Genomic DNA, 1,764 nt, shown 5'->3' on the forward strand with positions numbered 1-1,764 from the left:
CTTGAACCTTGCGCTAAAGAACATATGTGCAGCAAAGAATACCGAAGCGAACTCAGAAACATATTCGGAGTGTAATTGGATTACCAAAGTTGTTGGAGATGTGATGGTGGTTAAGAACTTCATTATGAACCACTCGATGCGGCTGTCTATGTTTAATGAGTACTCACATTTGAAGTTGCTTTCAGTTGCAGAGACACGCTTTGCTTCTAGCATTATTATGCTAAGAAGATTTAAAGTCATAAAGCAAGGCTTGTTGAATATGGTGATTAGTCCCAACTGGGCAAACTATAGGGAGGATGATGTTGGTAAAGCTGCTTTTGTCAAAGAGAAGATATTAGATGATTTGTGGTGGGATAATATTGATTACATACTTGCCTTCACTGAGCCGATGTATGAGATGCTAAGGAAAGCCGACACAGATCAGCCTTGTCTTCATTTGGTGTATGACATGTGGGATTCAATGATACGGAAGGTGAAGATTGCTATCTATAGCCATGAGAAAAAACTTGATTACGAGAGCTCAGATTTTTATGTAGTTGTCCACCGGATACTAGTGGCTCGATGGACCAAAAGCAGCACACCGCTTCACTGTTTGGCTCACTCCTTGAATCCCAAGTACTGTACAATAACTTCTTCTCATTTCAATATTTGTTATTTAATATATGTTCTTTTTACTAATAAAAAACACTATACTCATATAGGTACTATAGTGCTAAATGGCTCAATGAGTGTCCTACTCGTGTTGCACCACACAAAGACGACGGGATTTCTGCCGAGAGATTAAAGTGTTTTGCAAGATACTTCCCTAATGAAGATGAGCGGAGAAGAGTGAATACGGAGTTTGCTTATTTTTCTGCGGCTTTGAAGGAGTTTGGAAATAGCGAATCTATTGAGAATAGAGGATATATGGAACCGAATGTGTGGTGGGTTAGTTATGGCGCTACTACACCCTTGCTCCAAAGCTTAGCTTTAAAGCTAGTTGGACAACCATGTTCCTCTTCATGTTGTGAGAGGAATTGGAATACTTACTCTTTCATAAACTCTTTGAAGAGGAACAAGATAACACCACAAAGAGGCGAAGACTTGGTATTTGTTCATTCTAATCTTCGCCTCTTATCAAGAAAATCCAAGGAATACAAAGAAGGGGTGACTACCATGTGGGACATTGGGGGAGATACATTTGATAGCTTGGAGGGTGTTGGCATACTTGAAATAGCTGACCTTTCACTTGATGAACCGGAAATGGAGGCAATGCTTTTTACAAACGAGACAACTAGTATTGAGGATGAGCTCAATCGAATTGGAGAAGAAGCGGAAGAGGGAGAAGAAAATTGATCATGTTGTCTTGTGGAATCCTAGGGCTCTTTCTTTACTAATTACTATGTTTCTTGTGGCCTTGTGGGTTTTATTTTGGTTCTTATTTTGTTAAGACTTAAGAGTTAAGACTTACGAGAAGTTTGATTAAATACTATATTAATATGTTTGTTTAACTTTGTGGATGTTTATTTTGACTTTTGAGTAATCATGAATTTTATAATACATATAAATTAGTTTATAAATTGTAATGTTCAATTATTAAAATAATAATAAAAATTACATATATTATTTAATTCCATCCCAAGCCCCCCTATTTTTTGAGTTACAGAAGAAGTCGCCAAACTGGCCCTCATCGTCCGTCCGTGTCCGGCCCTGTCCATGCAACATTGATAAGTGTGTATCGAAAATACTCACTAATAGAATGAAGCCTTACATGTCAGAAATCAC

At 37.8% G+C, this 1,764-nt stretch overlaps 1 protein-coding gene across 1 annotated transcript; it reads left to right on the forward strand.

Moving 5' to 3' along the window:
- LOC147510119 (uncharacterized) lies at nucleotides 1–1,537 on the forward strand. Its single transcript, XM_086599283.1, has 2 exons — nucleotides 1–615; nucleotides 702–1,537. Exons 1-2 carry the CDS (start codon nucleotides 104–106, stop codon nucleotides 1,333–1,335), a joined length of 1,146 nt encoding a protein of 381 aa, XP_086455409.1. The 5' UTR covers nucleotides 1–103; the 3' UTR covers nucleotides 1,336–1,537.
- Nucleotides 1,538–1,764: the final 227 nt, after the last annotated feature.

This window comes from Coptis chinensis, chromosome 3, assembly GCF_015680905.1.
Source record: "Coptis chinensis isolate HL-2020 chromosome 3, ASM1568090v1, whole genome shotgun sequence".
NCBI classification, from domain to species: domain Eukaryota; kingdom Viridiplantae; phylum Streptophyta; class Magnoliopsida; order Ranunculales; family Ranunculaceae; genus Coptis; species Coptis chinensis.